The 21,196-nt window shown below is 40.0% G+C and overlaps 1 protein-coding gene across 6 annotated transcripts in view; it reads right to left on the reverse strand.

Moving 5' to 3' along the window:
- Positions 1–21,196, reverse strand: part of LOC149223922 (calcineurin B-like protein 3) — a 431,721-nt gene that overhangs the window by 147,847 nt on the left and 262,678 nt on the right. For all 6 annotated transcript variants that reach the window (XM_089385966.1, XM_089385964.1, XM_089385967.1 and 3 more), the window contains one exon: positions 20,899–21,007. In XM_089385966.1, the coding sequence (XP_089242092.1) occupies positions 20,899–21,007 (109 nt within the window). The remainder of the gene's footprint in view (positions 1–20,898; positions 21,008–21,196) is intronic.

Below are 21,196 nucleotides of genomic sequence, written 5' to 3' on the forward strand. Positions count from 1 at the left end.
TTGTTTCTTCTTAAATGCATATGGCCATCAATTCCTCAAATCCAGGAATTACGTTATTGTTGAAAAGAGTAGTCCTGAATATATACCATTCAAGTGGCAGTCCTCCAAAAGTTGTGAGTGTCATTTCCTTGTCAGGAATTACTTCCCCAATAGATAGGAGATCGTTCTTGATCTCGGTGATCCTTAAAAAATATACTTGCATACCCTCATCTTTGCCCTTCTTAATTTCCTTCAGCTTGTTTCTAAGGCACAAAACTTGATTTGCATCATTAACTTTAAATAAACTCACCAATCTATCGTAGATTTCCTTGGAGGTGGTCAGCTCGGAAACATAGGCCACCAAGGGCTTGTCGATAGAGTCTCGGATGATCTTCCTTGCTTTGACATCTCCCTTTGTCCACTTGTTTCTAGCAGCATCGAATGCATTTGATGGAGGCTCAACAATTCTGCCTCTCACATGGTCCAACACTTCCTGCTCTTCTAATGTTAAATCGAGAGACATCTTCCATCCGTGATAGTCAAGCTTCTCATGGAGTTTGTCTTCAGCAGGGAAGTGTGTTGAGGATCCCATGATTTCTTTAAGATAGCCTTGCCAACCTTCTCTTCGGTGATTGCTCTTGCTCTTGCTTGGGCCTTGTCTTCACTTCAGCTCTGATACCATGTTGAATTATGGTATGTTCTATGCTTACAGCAGTTTACTTATTTTTCTTCTTATTACCCACAGATTAGCAATCACATATACATAAAGTAAAGTGCAAATACAACATTAAATGATCAATAGAAAAAAAGCCAAGACAAGAGACACAAGATGTGGCAGCTAGCCATGAACAAACCCCAATGCGGGGAAATCCTTTGATCAAATCTTCTTTTATCTTCAATAGTTCAGCAGAGATAAATAGTACAAAATCAGAATTCTATAATTTTATATCAGCAGCAGCAAACCCTAGATCAGCAAAGTCAAACTTGGTCAAACGAGTGGAAATTGACCTCCAATATGTTTGCTCAATTTCTGGTCAACTAGCCTTCAAACAGCCTGAAGGAACAACCCTTGAACAGCCGTCGAAAACGTAGTCAAACTGCAGTTGACTGAAGTCAACTTGCTGCCCCAAACTAGGGCAGTCAACACCGGTCAAACCAAAGGTCAGATCACCTCGGTTTTCGTGCCAAAATCTACAGCCTTCCTAGGAGAGGCAGCCACACCAAATCTGCACTCCTAGATGGTCAATGTTGGTCTCCTTCTTCCTTCGTCTGCCTTGCCCTACTGCGTCTTCTTTTCCAGCCACACGTGTGAGAGAGAGAGAGGCTCCTTTGATGCGTAGGAGAGAGAAGATGAGTGATTGGATGAGTTTCAAATGACTCAACCTCTCTTCTATTTATATGAAACGTTGGGCATGTGTGCCACACACTTAGTTGCTGGCCGACCTTGATAATTTGTCAAGTCATTATAAATAAATTCATATCTCCAAAACTACTTGTCGGAATCGAATGATCTTTAGATCAATCCTACACCTCTCGACGAGAGGAATCTAGAAAAAATAGCAGCAGCCATAAATAAGGTGACCCACATGGAGTTTGGCCCTGGTTGCCAATTTTAACATAAAAGAATTAACTTTTGGAGGTCCTCCACCAAGGGAATATTGGATATTTCAAGAAATATTGGACCCTTAGGTATTGGTGGTTAAGTCAAAGTCAAATTTTTTAGGAAATTAGCTCAAAATAATTAATTTTGACCTAATTAAAATGGAATTAAATGATAAATTCGAAAATTCCTCAAAAATAAAAACTCAATGGCTAAGATTAAAAGATGATCATATATTTTTCAACGGCCAAGATTATTTTAACAAGGATCAAGGAAACTAGCCGTTATTTTTCACTTGGAGAATTTATCTATAAATTAGAGTCATTTGATTCTCTAGCCATCTGATTTCTAGCTAAGAAATTGTTGTTGAAGCATTTATTTAAACTATTGTCCCGCTTGGAACTATCATTTCTATCATAATAAAGACTTTGTGGTGCAACTCGAGGTGTACTTGTTTGTTGATTTGTGGTATGTACTGACTACGGGCTTCCTATATTGTGCTAATATGTGATTATTTTGAGATAAATACATAGTGTTTGCAAGTACTTCAATACTTGGTCTCCAAGTTCACAAACTGTTGACAAGGATCATTTTCCTTGGATCCTTAATATTTATAGGGTGGATTAAATCTTCGCTAAGGGTATAGTGTGCATAGGTTTTCTGAAGCATTTTTAACCATTTATCAAAGAAAGAAAAAATCCATAAAACAATTATTTCTCAAAAATTTTAATTTACAAAACCCTCGTATATTTTGTGATTTTGCAAATATAGTTTGTAAATTATTCTTTCTAACTTGGGTTTTGGGGTTTTAAGACCTTTTGTATATATTTGAGGTTTGGGTGTTTTATTTTCATTTTTTGCAAGTTGAATCAAGAAATCAAGTTGAAATAGAGTCAGATCTAAGCCCTTGAATGTAAGATTTAGTCTGTAGAAAATTTTGCAAGGCTATCCACTAAAGATTTTGCAGCAAAATTTAGATTCAGAAAAGAAATAATTTTTTGAAGCAAGGGTTTCACTTTTCAAGCCTCCTCGGCCTGGATCCAGCCCTCCTAGGGCTAGCGTCTCCCCTCCTTGGCTTACATCAACCTCGTGAGAGCCAATGTCACCCTTTGCAGCCTTTTTTGGATAGGTCGTGAGCCCTAGAGGCCTTGGCCTCCCTTCCTAGCCCTTACGCAGAGGGTTTAAATCCTTAAGTGGCCTAGTCGTGAACTAAACGAGCCTCAGCCTCCCTCTGAGACCCTAGAACACTGCCTTAGGGTAGTGTGTGGACTCTTTAGCCCCTAAACCCTAGTTGTTTGCCTCTTTTAGCCCCAACGTACAAACTGTGAAGCCACTCCTCCTCCAGCGTTACCTTTTTTCGGCCTCCTCTTACCTCTTTCACCCTCGATCTGCCCTCCTAGCCTCCTTAGCCCTCAACGCTAGCCTTTGTAGGCGTAGTGTTGGCTTTCCTTGGCCTAGTTTACCCTAGTTTGCCCTAGATCCATATATGAAATTTTCAAGACTGAATCCTTAGCGATTTTGCAGGAGAAAGTTGTTTAAAAACTTGTATTTTCAGGTGCAAGATCATTGGTGAAATTTTGGGCTACTTGGCATGTTGATCTTCAAGGCCTTGGGCCTAGGGTTTGATCTCTAAACCCTCATTTTGCCTATGTTTGATTACAGCAGTGATAACAGTGACATAATAGCCCTAAAGTCACTCTTGAAATGATCAAAATCACTTAAAATCGCAAAATCTACATTTTCATGAATTTTGGCCACTTGGGCATCTTAGATCTAGCCTAAATCTAATTTTTTGTTCACTGGATTGGTGTTAAGAATCTTCTGAGATATATTCGGGGCACAATCTCTCATGGATTGATATACACTGCGGGAAATATGAAGCTGCATGATTATTCGAATGTTGACTGGGTAGGCAGTGTGGAGGATCACTAGAGCACTTCTTAGCACTGGTTCTCTTTGGGTTTTGCTTCGATATCATGGATGAGCAGGAAGCAAAAGTCAGTTGCTATAAGCACCATCGAGACTGAATACATAGCTACGAGTATGATCTCATATGAAGCTACCTAGTTGTGGAAGCTCTTCAGTGAGTTGTTTGTACACATGATGAATACCACTGTGATTCTCTGTGACAACCAGAGGGGGGATTCGATTATTGAGGAATCTTGTATTCAATGATTGCTCCAACAGATAGACATCAGATACTGCCTTATCTGGGATATGGTAATTCAATGAGCGAGGAGGTTCCATTGCATTAAGACTGATGTACAGGTTGCAGACATTTTGTCAAAGCCCCAGGGAAAGGTCAAATCTATGACTTTCCCGAACGACTTGGAGTTGTTGAGAGACCCTCTTATGAGGGTCAAGTATGATGTATTGAGCTCTGAGAGCTCCAGGGGGGCGCGGGGTACTTCTTGGAGCAACATGTGACCACAAGTTGCCTCACCATCCCCTGGTGGTGCACTATGTACAGGGCAAAAGGTTCAACCTTCCCCTGTGATACCTCATGGCGACTATGGAACAGGATGATTAGTTCTCATGTGGGCCAGGATGATTAGTTCTCTGTGGAATCCACTGGATAGGATGATTCATTCTCCTGTGGATAGGATGATTAGTTCTCCTGTCGAGGCATCCTACCCATGCAGTCTGGGACTCATGGGAAGTACCTTTCATCTAATCAATGAGCAGGAAAATGAGGATAGGGACCATATTAGTACTATCGATGGACGCAATTGATGTATCTACCGTACTCCCTATGCTAGGATGACCTTCATTGATCTGGGATCAATATGAGTGGTTTGAGACACTCTCTTGTGATATTGATCTGGGATTAATAAAACTGACTTCGGGTCAGTAAGAGTGATGTGACACACTCTCTTCAGATGACACTGACTTTGGGTCAGTAGAGAATGGTATGAGACATTCTCGATCAATTCTTCTTCTTCATGGTTCAGCAGAGCAGAGCAAAGTAGAGCAGAGTAGTGCAGGGCACTGATGGAAAAGATAGTACAGTCGGATATATAGATCAGCGAATGGAGTTCTCCCTAGTTGAGATGGAGTGTTAAAATTGGCAACTAGGGCAAAACTCCATGTGGATCATCTTATTAATGGAAGCTGATATTTTTCTTGGATCCCCCTCATCAAGAGGTGTAGGATTGATTTAAAGATCATCTGATTCCGATAACTATTCATGGAGATATGAATTTATTTGTGTTATGGGACAATTTGTCAAGGTCGGCCAACAACCAAATAACACCCTCTTGTGCTCTACGTTTTAGTATAAATAGAAGAGGACTTTATGTCATTTGACACTCACTCTTGTGATCTCTCTTCATCCTGTTTTGGGTTTGATGAAGATGAGATCTAGAGGGAGTGCCCTAATGAAGATCAAGCTTCAGCTATGGAGAAACTTATACACTGCCCTAAATTACAGTCATGGAGAAGCCCTAGACGCAGTGAAGGAAGGAGCCTAATTGAGACTTATATGTTGTCCTAAAAGGGTTCTAACCACTATACAAAAGAGCCCTAATCTGCTAATCAAAGGAGTCTCCTTATACGCAGTTAATGAAGTTATCTAGCCACGGGTAAAGGAGATACCTAGCCACAGTTTGATAAGAGATCTATCAGCTGTCTAAGGGAACATCTATATGCTACAAAAAAAGGCTTAAAGAACCCTAGCTATAGTCCTAGGAGGAGATATCAAGCCGCTGTAAAGTATAGCCTTATTCCGCAGCAAAAGAAGGGCTCTATGCTGCCCTAACCGCAGTCCTCCAAGGAGATATGATCTGCAGTCATTAAGGGTTCTATGCAACAAGAGAAGGACTCATACACGCTCAAAAGAGGAGCTCTTAGATAGCTCTAGACATAGTGAAAAGGAAGTGTATTCAAGAGTGCCCTAGTCGCAGTCATACCATAGCCTTATGACGCACAAGGATAGCGTCAAAGGAAGGTCTAGAAGTAACTTGAATGACATGGGGAAGAGTTCCTCAAGACACAGTAAGGAGGCCTAAAGAGGAACTAATCTCAGACATGAAGATGTCCTCATCCGCTGTCACATCTAGCCATAACTACAGTGATCTCACTGCTGGTCAAAAGCATAAATGAGGTACGTTTGGGAACAACTGTCATTAGATTAGAAGTCAGAGGGCTAAGCTGCGATCTAGGGTCTAGTTTGGGTCTGCTTGAAGGAATCTGGAACTATAGCCTAGCTGCTTTGCTAGGGTGCACGCCATAGCAAGCAGCTAAAGCTAATATGCAACAAAGTGGATGTTGTATGTAGCAGCATGATGTGAATAGTATAGCAATAAGGTATTGCAGCATAATGATGATGATATATTACACTATGCCTTGAGTGTATGATTGGGTGTAACACAGTGACAGGTGCAATTGATGATGAAGTGCAGCATAGCAGTCATTGAGTACAGATCAGTGATGGTGCAGCATTGAGTGCAGATCAGCGATGAGTACAACATTGAATGCAGATCTGTGATAAGAACAACTCAATGACTGGAGCAACAAAGTGACAGGAACAGCAACATGAAGTGCAACATGGTGCAACACGGTGAGGTGTAGCATGTGGACAAGATGCGGCACTATGATAGGTGAAGGAGTCAACTTGGAGAATCAGTTGAAGCAGCATGTCTTCAACTGATCTCATATAGATATAGAAAGTCAAAGTGTTGACTTTTGTTGTAAATGTACTATCTCTCTCTCTCTACTGAACTATTGAAGAACATAGAAGAAGAATTGATCAAGGGTTTCCCCACATTGGGGTTTGTCCCTGGCTAGTGCCACATCTTGTGTACTCTTGTCTTGGCTTGTCTTCTGCAATTTATGTTTATGTTCTATTTGTAGTTTACTTTAATATTGATGTGATTGCTAATCTGGAAAAGATATTGAGCTAACTATGAAAATTGAAATAAACTGCTTTAAGCATAGAACATACCTAAAATTTAATGCTTTTGTTGGGAGACAGCTACAACAGAGTGGGCGGGGATCAAAGTGAGAGCCCCCGCCCTGAGTGGTTGTCACGGTGCCTGTACAATCCGGGCGACAACAAGCCTCACAGAGATGCTTTACTTGCGCCACGTGATTGGAGAGGAGGGAGTATAGGTTCATCAGGAGAAGATCCAGGCCTTCTTGGATTGGCCAACTCCCAAGAACGTGATAAAGTTGAGGATATTTTTGGGGATTTGTACCTATTACAAGCGATTCATGAAGGGATTTTCTCAGTTGGCAGCACCCCTTATGAACCTCACAAAGAAAGGAGCTTTTGAGTGGCCAGCCACGACACAAGAGGCCTTTAAGCACCTCAAGGTAGTAATGAGTTCACGCCCTGTCTTAGCATTGCCATATTTTTCACAACCCTTTGTACTAGAGTGCGATGCATCAAGGGAGGGCATTGGAGCAATCTTGATGCAGGTTTGTCACCCCTTTCCTTTATGAGAGTCAAAAACTTTGCAACTACGAGAGATTGTACTCCATCTATGATAAGGAGATGTTCGCTACCATGCACGCATTAACCAAATTCAGACAGTACTTGGTGTGGAACCGGTTCAGGGTGAAGATGGACCATAATAGCTTGTGGTTCTTCCTAGATCAGAAGGAGCTTAATGACAGGCAACAGAAGTGCGTTACCAAGATCCAGGCAAATGACTTTGAGATAAAGTATGTCAAGGGGAAACATAATGTAGTGGTTGATGCGTTATCCAGGAGGCCTACGACACTCTCCTGGACATCACCCAGGACTGGAGGGCACAACTTTTGGTTGAGCACTCCAAGAATCAATAGGCATGCAAGATTCTTGATAGCACATTTGGGGATGAAAGGTACAAGGTGATGGATGAGGTGATCTACTATAAAAGTAGGGATTATTTGGTGTCAGGGCCTCAGCTATGGGTGAAGATCGTGCAGGCAACCCACAATTCTACCTCTTGTAAGACACCTCGGGCTTCTCAAAACCTATAGCTCTATCAGGGAGTGCTTTACATGGAGGGGCCTCAAAGGCAATGTCTTGTTGTACGTTCAAGAGTACAGCACCTGTCAGAGAAGGTGGAGCACACACATCCGGTCAGGTTGCTCTAGCCACTTCCTATTCCAAAACAGAAGTGGGAGAGTATCTCCATGGACTTCATCGCTGGGCTTTCAATTGTTTAGGGGCGAGACTGTATATATGTGTTGGTGGACAAGTTGACCAAGTTCGCCCACTTTTTCACTATTCCATCCAAGTACTCAGCTTTGCAAGTGGTTGAGCTCTTCTTCAAGGAGGTGTTCAGGCTGTACAGGCTCCCGAACACCATCATTGGTGACAAGGACAGCAGGTTCATTGGGGGCTTTTGGCAGGAGCTTTTTAGACTAGTGGGGACTGAACTTACGTCCAACACCAATTACCACTCTCAGACTGATCGACAGACCAAGATTGTTAACAAATGGTTAAAGGCTTAAATGCGCAACTATGTGACAAGGAAGCCACTAGCATGGATGAAATGGCTTCATTTGGGAGAGTATTGCTACAATACGACATATCACATGTCCATTGGGATGACCCCCTTTAAAGTGCTTTATCGCTATGAGGCTCTATCATTTGTTGGCATGGTGTTGGGGATAGTAGAGCCCCAAGGGCGAAGGATTGGATTTAGGAGAACCAAGGGACCCTCAAGGCTCCCAAGGACACCTTGCAAACAACGCCGAATCAACAGAAGGTGTACGCAAACCACCACCAGACGAAGAGGAGATTTGAGGTGGGAGACCTGGTGTACCTACGCCTGTAGCCATACTGGTAGTCTAGACTCTGCACTTAAAAAAAAGGGGGTCAAGAAGCTCAAGCCGCACTTTTATGGGCCTTACAGGGTGATCTGGCAAGTAGGGGAGGTGGCATATGAGTTGGAAATTCCCCCTGGCAATAGAGTGCACAAAGTATTTCATGCGTTCTGCCTGAAGAAGGTGTTGCGCCAGCAAGTGTTAGCCACATTGAAGTTACTTCCATTTGATGATGAGGGGCATTTGGTGTTGGTTCCTGAGGCCATCTTGGAGGTGAGGGAAAGTAAGCTCAGGAACCAAGTTATCAGGGAATTCCTTGTCAGGTGGAAGGATTTGCCATTGGAGGATGCTACATGGGAGAGGGGGCATGTACTATACCACCCAGCGTTGTTGTTGCTTGAGGAAAAGAAAATTTTGGCAGGGAGGATTGTAATATTCCCCATCACGTAAGTTGCTACAAGGGAAGCCTTCAACACAATTTTGTCACTTAAGCAATGACGAAAAGATTTGGGGGAAACTTTTGCATTCTTAGTGTTAGGTCCCTATACTACTAGTGTAGCCCCTTATTGTTATTAGTGCAACCCCCTTATTGTATTGTTGTGCCCATGTAGTCCCCATATTGTTATTATTGTGCCCCTTAGAAGCCCACTATTTTTATTGTTGTGCCCTTAGAATATTATTGTTATGTCAACTCTAATTATATTGTGACCCCTTAGACTCCTATATATAGAAAGGAGGTCTTGTCATTTGTATCATCCAAGAATTATTCATTTGTGTAATGTAAAGGAGGTTGCCCCCTCGAAAAGGCTAATTTTGAAGTCGTTGATATATCTTTTCTTCTATTTTGTGAGCTGGTTGCATAACATTTGGTATCAGAGCTTTGGATTCTATGGTTTCGCTGCTCCAAATAAGTCATCGTGGCATTTTCTCTATATTGTTTTTTCTACGAAGTTTCAAAAGCTAAAATTAAAACCCATTTGAGACGAAATCTTGATGAACCTCGGGTCCAAATTTTAGATCTGTTCTTGCTATATTTGCGGAGATATGATCCAAGGAAGTTAGAGTTTTTTCTGACTCCCGAATTACATCCCAAATAGGTCCAAAGGTCGAAACAGTGACACGTGGAAGGTCGTACAAGTTTGTTATACTGAACTATCCTATAATCAGGTCATCGTGGGAGATTTGCAATAACGCTTGCTTGAACAATCCAATATTGATCAAACTGGTGAGGTTAGAAAGAGGACTCAAAGGGCTACTATAGGACGAAATTTCAGACCTTGGAGATCTGAAATTACAGAGATACAACAGATTCAATATCGAGCTCCTACAAAGAGAAAAAAGGAAACACCTAGTAAGCAACCTGAAAGCTCTACCATGACTCATGAAGAAGAGGAAGAAATGAAACATGATATATCAAAATTACAAGACCAAGTGCAACAAATTTCACTCTCACAAAAAGTAACAGAAGCTAAGATGGATGGTTTAAAGAAAGGCATGGAAGCTAAGATGGATGGAGTGGAAGCTAAGATGGATGGCATGGAAGCTAATATGGAAGCTAAGATGGATGGTTTAGAAGCAAAACTGAAAGAAAACATTGAATATTTGAAAAAAGACATGGAAGGTTTGAAAGGAGGTTTGGCAAAGTTGCTACACGAAATGCTTCCTAATGGTGAAAAGGTAGTAGAGGAAACTCATGATGAGAAAAAAAGTAATGTTAATGATGATTTCATAGAATCTAATGTTCGATTAAAGACTCACCATGTTCCAAAGATCGATATGAGGAATTTTAATGGCAAGGATCCCGTAACATGTATACTACAAATAAAGCAATATTTCGATCTCCATAATGTGCAAAACACACAAAAGGTACGCATTGCAACTTTATATTTGGAACCCAATCAGTTTGTATGGTATCGATGGCTTTGCTCTCATAAACAAATTGTCACTTGGTCAATTTTTATGGAAGAAATGATAGCACATTATGAGGATACAAAAAGCAACACCTTCTTTAGCCAATTGATAAATCTCAAACAAAAGGGTTCAATGGTGGAGCACATTGAGGAATTCCAAAAATTGAATATAAGGGTAAAAGATATTCCAGAGGAGCATAGGATTGATGTGTTCATAGGAACTTTAAAGCATAACATCCAACATGAGGTTCGCCTTTGGGAACCTGATTCAATGGAGAAGGCATTCAGGTTGGCAAGAAAAATTGAGAGCAAAATTATGGCAACAAGGAAGCCTACCAGTGACAACTATAAAGATGTAAGTGTTGTTGCCCCTAGCCTTCCACAACCTACAAGGCTGACACCACAACAATTGGAAGAAAAAAGAGCAAAAGGGCTTTGTTACAGTTGTGATAGAAAATACACTAAAGGTCATAAGTGTGCTAAGAAGAAATTATTTTACATAGATTGTGAAGAGGAAGAAGAAAAAGAACAAGAAACGTCAAAAGAAGAGGATATACACCAGGAACCAAACCTAGAGAAAAAAGAAATGAATCTGAACATATCTTGTAATGCATTGGCAAGAATTACCACTCCTCAAGCCCTCAAGATAGAAGGACATATCAAAAAGAAAAAGGTAATAGTGTTGATTGATTCAAGTAGTACCCATAACTTTATTCATTTTAAGATAGCCAAGGAATTGAATTGCTTCCTATAACCAACACCAAAGTGTCAAGTGATGGTTGCAAATAGAGGAACCATAAATTGCTATGGAAAGTGTCATAATATAAAGCTATCCATGGGAGAATATGTCTTGAATAGTTCAATGCTTTCCATTCCAATGGGTGGTGTTAATGTTGTACTAGGAGTCCAATGACTACAATCTTTACGTATGATAGCTTTTAAATTTCAAGAACTTTTCTTGATTTTTTTTGGGAAGGTAAGGAAGTTGAATTCAGGGGTATCGTAGGGAAACCAGGAAGGATAATAAGCTCTAACAGCATGACAAAGCTTCTAAAGAAAGAACAACAGGGCGTAATTGCACAATTATGTTCACTAGAGGTTCCCACATTGAAATCATCTATTTCTCCAGACCTTCAAAAAGTTTTGAACAATCATTCCTAGATATTTGACTCTCCCAAAGGCCTCCCACATATTCGTGATCATGATCATGCTATTCATTTGATTCTAGGAAGTGATCCTCCAAACATCAAGCCTTACAAATATCCATATGCCCAAAAGAGTGAAATTGAATGTATGGTTGCAGAAATGCTAGAGGCTGGTATAATTCAACCTAGTCAAAGTTCTTTCTTTGCTCCAGTAGTATTGGTGCACAGGAAGGATGAATCATGTCGCATGTGTCCGGATTATAGGGAGCTCAACGAGCTCACTATTAAAGATAAATTTCCTATTCCAGTCATTGATGAATTATTGGATGAATTACATGGAGCAATTTACTTCACCAAGTTGGATCTTCATTCAGGATATCATCAAATCAGAATGAAAACTGAAGACATTCTGAAAACAACATTTAGAACTCATGAGAGTCATTATGAACTTTTGGTGATGCCTTTTGGCCTTACCAATGCACCTTCTACATTTCAAGGTTTGATGAATTCCATTTTCAAACCCTTCCTTAGAAAATTTGTGTTAGTATTTTTTGATGATATACTAATCTACAGTAAGTCTTGGAAGGATCATGTTCAACATGTTGACAAGGTGCTCAAACTATTGGAAGAGAAACAATTATATGCAAAAGCCTCCAAATGTTTCTTTGGTGTACAAGAGGTGGAATAACTAGGTCATATCGTATCTCCAAGTTTGTTGGGCATCCGCCTGAGTTTCATCGATAAAATCTCTTGCCCTTTGTGCCACTCTAAGAGGGAAAACCTAGGCCTTTCTCTCTCACCTTGGGGATTTCCTTGAGGGTTATATAAGCATAGTATTCATTGGAATAAATCTCAAGAAACCATTTCTCCTCCCTTGCCTTGACCTAGTGAGTACCTTGGAAGCATTTCTTCCCATGATTATTCATAAAACCCTAGGTCTAATGCAAGTCTTTCTTCGGTCTCCCAAAGAGAGCAAAAAGGCTTTTGGAAGTGTTAAATCATCACATAGTGCTTCTTCAATAGGTCCTACCTCATCTCCTAGAGTCTTGACCTTACGAATACCCATTACCATCATCATATCTCAAACCCTAAGTCTTGATCTCTTATTCTTATAGTCTTTCTTGAAGAGCATGTTAGCTTCCTTGAAGCATTGATCCACTGTTGTGTCTCTCCTTGAATGGGCTTGGTGGAATCACTTCACACCTAAGTCATTGATCTATTCATCCCAAGTGATTCCCTTCGTACCAAGACTCCTCCCATCTATTGAAGTCCGTAAAAAAGCAAGGGACCTTGACAGAGGTGACAATGAGTCATTGTCCCGTTATTGTCACTTACTCTAGTAGTTGTCCCTTAGGTTTCCCTTCCTTAGGGTCTCGCTAGATTGTGTGGTAACAGTATGAACTGTCAATTTTTCCATTAGGAATATTATGCAAGGTGTGTTACAATCATCATATCTTGGGAAGAACCATAACCCACTTTCAAGGCATTGGGAAGGTTCCTCAATTTCATGGCTCCCAACAAATTCATTAAGATGGGCATCAAGCTCCTCTTGGCACCATTTGATTGAGGATCATCATGATGAAACATATAAAATAGGCCCTTCCAGTGAACCATTTCTTGCCATGCAAATTTTCATAAGATTCAAATATGGAGTTGCCAAGGTGAACTTGAAATACCTTGAAAGATACTTGCTTCACCCTAGAAGCATTGACTTTGAATCTTAATGAAGAAATAGGGCTTCATTCTTCCAATGGAGTCACCAAATAATGACACATATTGTTTTTAGGGACAAAACACATGCTTCGTATCCCCGACAATGGCGCTAAAATGCTGCCACAAAATCTAGCAAGCCTTGGAGAGAAAAACCCTACAAGACAAGTAGCTAGAACAAGTGTTAACAATGGGACAATGGCCCACTGTCACCACAACCAAGGTCCCTACTCTTTACAAATTTTCACCAATGGTAGGAGTCCCGGTAAAGATATGATCATCTGTGAAAGGTATTCTAAGGTTACAATATAAGGTGATAGGCTAGAATCTCTCAAGAAAGGCTCAATTCTATGGCACAAGCCTTGAAGAAACACTTTGCTTTCTACAAGAGACCTAGGAATAAAATGCACAATATCTAGGGTTTTGTGATTCTTCTTAGCTCTAGGTACTCTGGAGATCAAGGCAATAAGGAGAAAAGGCTTCTTGTGATATACTTCAACAAGTACTAAGCTCATACAACCTTCAAAGAAGTCCCCAAGTTGAGGAAGAATAACTAGGGTTTCCCTCTTAGGGAAACACCTAGGGCAAAAGATTTTATGGAGACCCTTAAATTGATGTTTAGGCTCTCAAGTTCTCACAAAACCTCTTCCAAGGCAATTCGCTCTAAACACTAGTTAGACGTCCTACCTTAAGAGGACCAAAATTTTTAGGCAAAGAATTTATGGATGAAAAAGGAGATTGATCACCAAGGACTTGGATCAATGCCTTATCCTTTGGGCATATGGAGTCTAGAGGCTCAAGATGAGCTAAATCGTTTCTAAGGAGGCTAAAAATTGATGCCCTAGGTATCAATTTCTAACATTTACCCACTTCTAAGGAAAATGGAGTTTGATGGAGAGTTTAGAGGAATCCTCCACTAGGAACATTCATTACATATCATACAATGAATAACATATGCAATTCTCGATTTGATAACCTTTCAAAAATTAATTTTCAATAATAAGGGCATAAATTAGCATTATCTAGAAGCAACAATTCCATGCATTAGACAATTTCAAGAAAGAAAATCGTCAATAATAGGCACATACAAGACAACATCTAGTATATCAATCCATAATCTAAAGAAATAGCTCCAAAGATAATCCAAATAGCTTCCAAACATCGAAATGCTTCCAAAATATCTCTAATAGCCAAGAAGGAACAAGTGCAAGCTTCTCATAAGAAGTCGAATTATCCAAGAGATATCTCTCATTTAAGTTGCCCATCACATGATGAAAACCAGATGTCAGTCACACACAATGTCCAGTGTCACATCTTCACTATTAGGTACAAATAATCATTAGTGCATCTAAGTGAACCAAGCTCGTTAATATAGGGCAATTTCAGTCTTCATATGGGGATTCTCTTCCAAATTTGGGGCTTTGACCGTGTAATAGTGTTACCTCCCTAGGTAGGAGTGGCTAATAAATAACCCTACTAGGTGTTCCCAACCCCTAAGGGGAAAGACATGTCCATGGTACATCCTTCATCAATAGGTGGCATGTGAATAATGATGAGACCTATGTTACTTGGGAGCGGGAGCGAAAGCAGGGAGCGGAAGCGAAAACAGGAGCGGGAGCGACATTTTCAGAAGCTCATGGTTTGGGAGCGAATCCCGGAGCGATTTTTTAAAAATATATATATATTATATTTTTTAATTTTTGATACATATATGTCAACAAAAAACATGTAGAATGATGAATTAGATATAAAAAAACATAAAAAACATAGATTTATCATTGAACCATATCACATCAATCATCTAGAAGTTATAATCTTCATCAACCATGTCCACAAGTTAGTAAAATACATATTACAATTGCAACATATTGAGTCTCGTGAATCATGATTCATCAAATTCAATCTTAAAGTTTCAACTTCAAACTTTCAAAATTGAAAATTCAATATATAACATTTATCATCATTGATCACCAAAGTTGTACTTGTAAGCTAAGTTTAACCATTACAAGAAATAATATCTTAGATATTTCTAAGTCCTAACTTCTAACTGTTAACATGAAATGAAATGCTATAAAATGAAACATGAATAATGAAATGAAATGAAACAACTTTAGTCTTTCACGAAGCAGCATATTCATAATTCACAATCATTACCAATGAGTTATATTTGCCAACTTCAAACTTCAAATTTTCATTGTCACGGTCGTATATTGTTTACAAAAAATATCATTATGATATGAAAGAGTCAAGAGTCAAGAGTCAAGGACTCAAGACTCAACAGTTATGAAAACTAATAGAAACTAGAAAAGACAAGTAAACTGTAAATCTACATGTGGCCCTTGCCACGAGAGTCTCTAGGAGTATAAGCAGGTCGTGGTGGTCTTCTAGGAGTCTCCCGCACAGACCGACGACCAGAACTAGAAGGCACATGCCCTCCACGTGAGGGTATAGATGGAGGTGGCGACAGCAAAGGAACAAGACTCGAAACTCGAGCACTGCTACTGGATGGTGGAGGTGGCATGGCAGCTACAACTGCTTCATCTTCAGCCCTTATAAGTTCCTCTTCCAGTTCTTCAAGATGTATAGTGCCATCCTCCAAATTGTCATCCTCTGGGTGATTGTCCCAAATTTTATATGTGGGATCCTCATAAGCCTGATCATAGTAATGACTCAACAACCTCAAGTTGTAGTGCACATAAACCAAGCTTTCTGCTCAGTTTTCATTGAATCTGTTTCTTTTCACATTATGTATGAAGCTGTAGGTGCTCCAACACCTCTCTGCAGAAGAAGTATTTACAACCTGTGATAGAACTTTTTTTGCCAATTTTGGCAAAATTCTCTGGCCACCATATGTTTTCCACCATGTGAGAGAATCAAATCTATCTCTGTCTTCCATTGCATAGAAGTTACCAAACAAACCAGTGCCACTGAAGTATTTGCCTATTTCAAGGTGCACAGCTGCACATTCCTCCCTGTCAAGTATCAACTTTTCTAATGCTTGCAAATATCCACTAGTTACCTCTGCATCTAAATGGGGTTTGGTCCTAATCCCACCCCCTGGTGCAGGTTGGCCCAACCAAGATGTAGAGTAGTATTTTGGTGTAAGGATATACGCCAAGCAATGTAGTGGAAGATTAAGTCTATTCCACCATTCACACACACAATCATGAATCAGTTTGTACAAGTCGGGATCTCTGTTATGAACAGTATCTTTTATTTGCCCCAACATGGTATCCATCTGCTCATACACCTCGCCAATCACTGGTTTATCTGTATCTGCAAACCGAATCATGTGATAAATGGGCTTGGTGAAATCCAATACTTGCCTCACACTTGTCCAAAACTAACCATCAAGAGCGACCTCCTGCACCAGTTCAAAAGCTCGCCTGTCAACTGCATTTGTAGCCCTTTCCTTTAATACCTGCCAATGTGGACTTGATACCATGCTAGCCAATGACTCTCTTACCTTCAAAAGGAGCCTGAAGGTGAGGTAATAGCTATCAAATCTGGTCTTCGCAATCTTCAGCAACTCCAATCTCGACTGACTGCGGAAAAGGCCATGGGTATTGCTATGATTTGTAATAAATTTTATCATTTGTTTGCCTTTCTTGTACAAATCACCAATCCATTTGTATTGTGCATTTTTGTTCTTGACAACATCATGCATCAGAAGGTTCAATGTGTGAACCAAACATCCAGACCAAAATATGTTGGGGTATTTATCCTCAATAATTGCTCCCACTACCTTACAATTAGGAGCATTATCAGTGATGACTTGGATGACATTGTATGGCCCAATACGGTCAATTGTTTCAAGTAATGCTTCTGCAATGTTGATGGCAGTCCTGAACTTGTCTGAGTAATCATGTGCAGTTAGAAAGATGGCACCACTAACAGACACAGCAAGAACATTTATCAATGGCTTGCCTTTTACATTTGTCCATCCATCAGATACAATGGACACCCCATGGTCAGTCCAAGAACTTGTCATTTTATTCAAAGAATGTGATATTTTTTCTTTTCATGATCAAGTCCAACAGTTCTTGCCTTGTCATACCCAGCGCTCTTGTATCCTTTACGGGCATCATTTATGGCAGAAACCATTTCGTGCCAATAAGGTGAACGAAGAACATTGAATGGTATCCCACATGCATAAAGAAACTTGTAAACCTTTGAATCCACATCATTCCTACACCCCTCATCAAGGAAACCTGATATGGTTCTACGCCTTAACCCTGATGACCCTGTGCCTCCATATCCACTGCCTTGGGAGGATGCTGAAGGAGTTCTTTGTGCTTGTGATTGTGAGCTTCGATCAAAGAAACCCCTTGATTTTTTAGCTTTGTATTGCGCTTCCTCCTCTTCCCTTATGTATTTGGCTCTATCCGCAGCTGACACCGCTGGACAAGTTTTGATTCCTATTTCTTTATCTCCATCCCATGGCCTTTTCCCGCAGAGGTGTTTTCTAGCACAGGTGTATGAACCCGTGTAATTATTGTTGCAATGGGGGCAATGAAATTTAGTGGTTCCACCCCCTCTCCCTGCTTCAGGCCTGTTAACATATTTCCACAATGGGGTTTGGTCTTGTTTAGTTTTTTGAGAGTCATGTTCACCCTCCTCTAGCTCCTCCTCACCAGGGCTTTCATCAAATCCACTTTCTCCAGCGTCTTCATCCCCCTCTTCATTTTGGCCCCTCCGTTTCCTACTCTCCAGCACCATAATAACCATAAAAGGGACCAAGAAGAGGAAAATGCCAAGAAATATAGCCCGGTCCATGAAGTTTGATATTTGTAGGTTTTCAAATCTGCAAAATTTAATGGGAATGGGAATGGGAATATGAATGAGAAAATTAATTTAATTTATTTAGATTAATTAATTTAATTTAGATTCATGATTTTTTTTACTAAATAGTTAACTAAACTAAACTAAATTACTACCTAACTAAGGTTTAAAATACTAAATTACTAAGTTACTAACCTCTTTGCAGGCTTGCTCCTTGCTCCTCGCTTCTCCTCGCTCCTTTGCTCTTGCTCTCCAGCTTCTACTCAACTCATTCAAGTGATAATGAAATTTTTTTAACCCCCAACTGATTTTAAAACATAATTTTTCTTTAAATTAATTTTTTTCACGTCCGCGATTTTTTTCCGCGTGGAACGCTCCCGGCGCCAGTCGAATCGCTCTCGGAGTGAAAATTTAATGCTCGAGAGTGATCACTCCCGAGCTGTAATTTCGCTCTGGAGCGCGGATTGGGAGCAGGTTTGAAGGGGGAGGGACCGCTCCCTCGCAACTCTAGAAGAGACGAATGGGGGTGAAGGGGTCTCAGGGCCAAATGGCATGGGTACAAGGATAGAAACAATGAGGAAGTCCAGATATGTACAGATGTAAGAAGGGAGCAATCATGGACGCATGAGTTACCCCAGCCTTTGTTTTTCCACCCTTCTCACTTGCCTTTTTCCTTTTCTTGATTTTTCTTTGTACTATTGCTTGGGGCTCCAGCAAATGAGAGCATGTTGTGAATGATGTATAGCAATTGCTACCGCCTTAAAGGTGGGGTAGTTCATGATCCACCAAGGGTTGGGATGTGCATGGGTTTTTTATATGATGTGACGCGGCACTCAATGGCCCTAAGAACTAGGGTGATGGCCATAATGATAAGGGGAAGAGCTCGTGATTGCCTTTTTCCCACGTGCTATTATTAATGTTTCAACCATCTTTTACATTTTATGATTTTCTTTTTGCTTTGTTTCTTGCTTGTGTCCATGATATGCTTTTAACTTTCTTTTAGCTGCATCAACCTTCGGGGCAACGTTTCCAGGCCTGACCCAAATATGTGGATAAGGGGAAGGAGTGTGCCAGTGCCCTGTGAACCCAATGGCCATGTGGAACCAGAGAAAGGAAATAGTGAATACGGCTTGTAATGTGCAGAGGGAAGTGATAAATATGGTATGGGAAAACGGGACCACGCTTCTTTAAGAGTGGTCTCAATGTCCTTTCCTTCACTAAAGCTTTAATACCATGTTGATTTTTCAAGTGCAATAGGGACAAGCACTAATTTATGAAATATTGATAATTGCTTCTAATGATATAGATCATCTTTTATCAATTCAATTTTATCATTAAGCAACTACACTTCAAAAATTCAACCATAAATGCACAAGGGCAATAGAGATCATAATGCACAAAGAGAACACATGATTTACCTTGGGAAATCCTACTTGGGGGAAAACCCAATAACCTTTTCCTTAGAGAAATTCTTCAGTTTAACAAGAGATACACCGAATACACCTAGTCAACTATGACCAGTGAAACTATGGTCAAATTTGGTCAAACAACCCTCTTATCAAGTCAAACATCTGCCCCTCAAGTTTGGCCCTCTCTGATCTTCCTAGGCCAAATTTCAGCCTCACAGAATATGCCCAAAAATTCAGCCTTGTTGCCCAGAAAATCACATGTACGAAGTCGAGAGAGAGAGAGAGAGAGAGAGAGAGAAATCTTCTTGAGATGAATTCGTCGTTCTTTTCTTCGCTTGGATTCCCAGAATATTACTTGTCTTAGGACAGGTAGAATGGTGCTTTGTGGAGGAGGCTGAATGCTCTATATATAGTATTTTTCCTATCCGAATGGGTGTCTCTTCACTAGGGCCCACTTGACTTGAGGGAGGGCTGACTTGACAAATTAGGAGCCAAAAATGTCAAAATTCAAATTTCGAAATTTTCTGTTTTGAATCCAGCATGAAGAAAATGTCATATAAAAATTCTTCCAAGAGCTAAATAATGAAAATGACATGGAGAACATGTCTTACAATTACAATATATATTTCAAGGGCTAAAATAAAATTTATGAAGACCGACCATAGCTACAAAATTCAACAGTATCTACAACCAATTGAATTTTTTAATGTGAGCCTTGAGTATATAATGCCTCTTTTGTATATTGTTGTTATATTCAGCTTGCATCTAACAAACGTAGTTGTTGCTAAAGTAATATGACATCAGTTTCATAATAATGTTTAAGAGTAGCACCCCTAGCTTTCCAAGGTCAATTTTCTGCAATAGTTTTCAGCAAGATAAGGCTAATTTGTGGCATGTATAACAGCCCTTGCTTTCCTTACATGTTCATCCACTCACCGTCTTAAATTCATATCTCCTTGACTCCATTTTGCCCAAGATTTGGTAGGCACTAGCCTTGGGGTTTTCATCACCTTATTGTTCTCCACCCATACATCTTTTCACCACTTCTTCAACTATTTGTTTTGTTAAAAACTACTCTTCAACCATCATGTAGAGCCTGCACTCCATAGAATTAGCAATCCTACTTAGGGATACCCCCCCTTGTGTTGGAGATGAGCCAACCTAAAGAGAAAGGAAGAATTACTGAGGTGATAGTGGGTAGCTTTGCTGAGTTACACAAAGCTAACACCTTCATGCAACACACAAAAACATATCATGCTCTAATATATAAAAATTTATTTATGTACTTTTCATGTTCATCACTGACAAGAAACAGCCCAGTCATTTTTTTTCTAAAAGGCATCATGTTCTTAGGCATGAAGAATTCTACTATTCCATAAGAGCGGCCATTGATTAGCCAGTTGTTCTCTGAATGCTTAATTGTTTCATTAACAACAAAAGCGTATTCTACTCAGCAAAAATAATCATCACAATCAAAGAGGTAAATATTACCCATTGTGAAAAGCAAATCATATAGTTTGAAATGCCTCTATAATTGCAGAATTCAATTAACACAAAATAGACAATTACTGCAACAACAAAAATGCATTTGACTGGAAAAAACATACAGTCAATTTTTTCATCAATTGGAGCATTTGGATGAAACACTGAGAGTGCGCGGGCAAACTCTTCAAAACCCAGTGCGTTCTTATGCTTTATGTCAAACAAATCGAAAACCTACATATTCAGAAAACAGGAATGTTTAGTGAAAGAAAAATACCAAATTAAAAAGCAACAGTTTTCAGGTGCAAAACAGTTCACACGCATAGTGTATTTTGATTAAAAAAATTTCAGGTGGATACTACCAGATGCACATAAATTATAGAAAGCAGACAAAAACTGCTCTTCATGGGTCTAAGCTAAGTA

This window comes from Pinus tabuliformis, chromosome Q, assembly GCF_031772625.1.
Source record: "Pinus tabuliformis cultivar Carrire ecotype Pingquan chromosome Q, CPIR1, whole genome shotgun sequence".
Taxonomy (NCBI): Eukaryota; Viridiplantae; Streptophyta; class Pinopsida; order Pinales; family Pinaceae; genus Pinus; species Pinus tabuliformis.